The 2,557-nt window shown below is 65.7% G+C and overlaps 2 protein-coding genes across 3 annotated transcripts in view; both read right to left on the bottom strand.

Moving 5' to 3' along the window:
• The window catches only part of BOP1 (BOP1 ribosomal biogenesis factor), a gene marked incomplete at its 5' end in the record, with an annotated part of 65,479 nt that overhangs the window by 21,631 nt on the left and 41,291 nt on the right, over positions 1-2,557 (bottom strand). The window lies entirely within an intron of this gene.
• Positions 21-2,469, bottom strand: LOC146588567 (uncharacterized). Of its 2 annotated transcripts, none has more exons than XM_085317781.1 (2): positions 613-2,469; positions 21-419 (listed from the first exon to the last, which is right to left on the bottom strand). In XM_085317781.1, exon 1 carries the CDS (start codon positions 2,278-2,280, stop codon positions 1,147-1,149), a length of 1,134 nt encoding a protein of 377 aa, XP_085173907.1. In that variant the 5' UTR covers positions 2,281-2,469; the 3' UTR covers positions 21-419; positions 613-1,146. The 2 variants fall into 2 exon arrangements, with proteins under 2 accessions (XP_085173907.1, XP_085173908.1); XM_085317782.1 differs by having other exon boundaries at positions 21-772; positions 892-2,469.

Genomic DNA, 2,557 nt, shown 5'->3' with positions numbered 1-2,557 from the left:
CGGTGCCGCACGCGGGGGCACGCGTCACCCCTCACAGGGAAATCTCGCAGGACTAGCCGGAAAGCACTCCCAGCTCCAGCGCCGGTTTCCGTTCCCCCGTTGGCGCCGGGAGGACGAGCGGACATCCGCACAAGGCTGCGCAGCAATTACTCTCAGCTGTGCGATAGGGCCTGCCCCGGTGCCGAGCAATTTTCCACCACATATTTGCTTCGTGAAGTCACAGGTAGTTCCAGGATTCACACGTCTGCCCACGTCCAGGACGCGCCGGCGGCCCCGGCGGACAGCGAGACGGGCCCTGGCGCTGCAGGCAGACGCGGCCGCGCAGGAACTCCCTCGGCGGGACCGGAGCGAGCCCGGCAGAGCCGCAGACGGACACACACGCCGGCGCGGCGCGAAGACTGGCGCGAGGCCGCTGCAGGCTGAACRAGGCGGGTAAACCTGAGCCAGGCCCAGGAGGAGCCGCGCCAGGCGCCTCGGGGGTTCCCCCCACCTTCTAACCCCCGACCGGCCGACCGGAGAGCAGCTACGTGCAGCGGTCGTCTCGTAAAACTGCTGGGTGCCTCCCCTGGGGATAACCCGACTGCTTCGAGTGGGGCTTTCTAAAGCACTTACTAGCTTACTGGGGGGACTCCCAGTCAGAACCGCTGCTAAGGTCCCACTGCAAAGGGCTTCCTGGCATGGCTTCCAACCACGCGTTCCCTGCTTCCCAGCTAGGACACCTCAGCAGAGGACGCTTAATCCTCAGGGCTTGGCGTCTCCCTGCTCACAGAGTCTGCAGGTTTCAGAGGTGCTTTAAGGCCAAGGACCGAGGCCCAGCTCCTGCTGGAAGCGGAGGGGAAYGAGCGGAGGGCTCTGGAGACGGTCCAGAGAGCTGGAGCTGCAAGGCACCACCTTTAGATACTCTCCGCTCTTTGGTGACCTGAGCTGAGCTCTGACTAAGAGACAAATCCACAGTTCGTACCGCAGCGGGGAGCCTTGAAGACAAAGAAACAAAATGGGCAATTTTGCAAACAGTCTTTAAAAGACCAAAGGCTTGAAGGTCCCTGACCCGGAGAGGACGCTGAGCCTCCTTCCCTCAAACCCCTCCATTCACCGAGAGCCACATCTTTCAAGGAGACCCAGGTACGCGTGACACGGGAGTGCATCTCAGCTTCCAAACGGGAAGAAGCTCTTGGTCTCCTGCCACCGTACTGTCCCCAGGCTGAACAGCGCAGCGCTGGGCTTGGAGGCCCCAGCCCACTTCCCTGCCACCTCCCTCGCGTTTAGGCAGAGACRCTTATCAAAACAGCTGCCGGTGCCGAGACGAAGAGCAGATGAAGCGCACTGATACGTGTTTAACCCAGCACAAGCAGAGTTCAGGCAACGGTTGTCTTCTGCTACACTGCCTGTGGCCCGATCGTGCCAAAGGAAGACCTCTAGCACCACGTTCTCTGCGCAAGGACGGCCGAGCACGCTAACACGCCCGAAGCCCTTCCGCGGTGAGCCGCTCCACCCGTGCAGCAGGCAAGGAACCTCCTTCACCGGGCAGGAGAGCCCTTGCACAGCAAGCTCTGGGTGGCCGGCAGCTCGGGCTGCAGCGTCCCGGAGGGCGGGAGGGGACCGGGTCCCGCTGACCTGCTGCCAGCACACCTCCCAGCAGCCGCCCCGCGCAGCGCGCTTTAGCTCCGTCCCCAGCTTGCGCTCGGGCTGCTTCCCAGCGCCGCACGGCAGCGAGCCCTCATCACGGACCCGGTGCGAATTAGGGACACCCGCGACGGGGCTGTCGCCAGCTCTGCCGCCGGAGATGTCAGCCTGTSCGAGCCATCCCCTCGCTGACCCCAGAGCGACTGCGATGTCGCAGCGCTCATCTCCAAAGCAACAGCAGAGACACCGGGCCCGCCGCCAGCAGAGCCGCTTTATGGCACTTCCACACTTGTTAGGCAAACGATCGCCCAGGGAGTCGTCTCCAGGGAGCGAAGGGCTGCGCGGAGCAGCACGGCCTGCCCCTGCCCCGCTCCTGCTGCTCCTCGCCCCGAGGCTCGTCCTCCGCGCGCGGCCCAGCGCTGAGCTCCGCCGCCCTGCACGGGCCACGCGCGAGCGGACCTGAAACGCGAGACCCAGCCGGCCCGCGAGGCGACGGAGCGTTACCTCGCCTCCCTTGCACGAGGCAGCGGCGGGCAGATGCCGGCTCCGCGCGGGGCCCCCGCGCGCCGAGCTCCACGGGCGCTCGGCACGCCGGCGCGCGYGGCACAGGAGGCCGGAGCTCGAGCCGTGACTGCCTCCGCTCCCAGGCGCTTCCATACAGCCTCCCGAGACGCGCGCCGACCCCTTCGGCAGCGAATGCAGCTGGCAAGCTATTAAAGCATCGCAGGTGAAAATTACAGGTTAGCTAGTAAAGCCTTCGAAAGGTCTCCGAGAAGAAAGGCAAGCGCCCTTTAAACACGCCTTTCCAGCGGCTGGGGAGACCGGCCTGCGCCAGGGCTTGCCGCAAGCCTCGCTGGCTGCGAGGCGGACCAGGCGCGAGGGCAGGGAGCTCCCGGCGCCCTTCACGCAGGGGACGTCCCGCTCCTCGCCCGGC

This window comes from Rhea americana, unplaced genomic scaffold, assembly GCF_003343005.1.
Source record: "Rhea americana isolate MKP2758 unplaced genomic scaffold, rheAme1 scaffold_505, whole genome shotgun sequence".
Taxonomy (NCBI): Eukaryota; Metazoa; Chordata; class Aves; order Rheiformes; family Rheidae; genus Rhea; species Rhea americana.
Note: the sequence above shows the minus strand (reverse complement) of the source record. Positions and strands in the feature narration are given on the sequence as shown.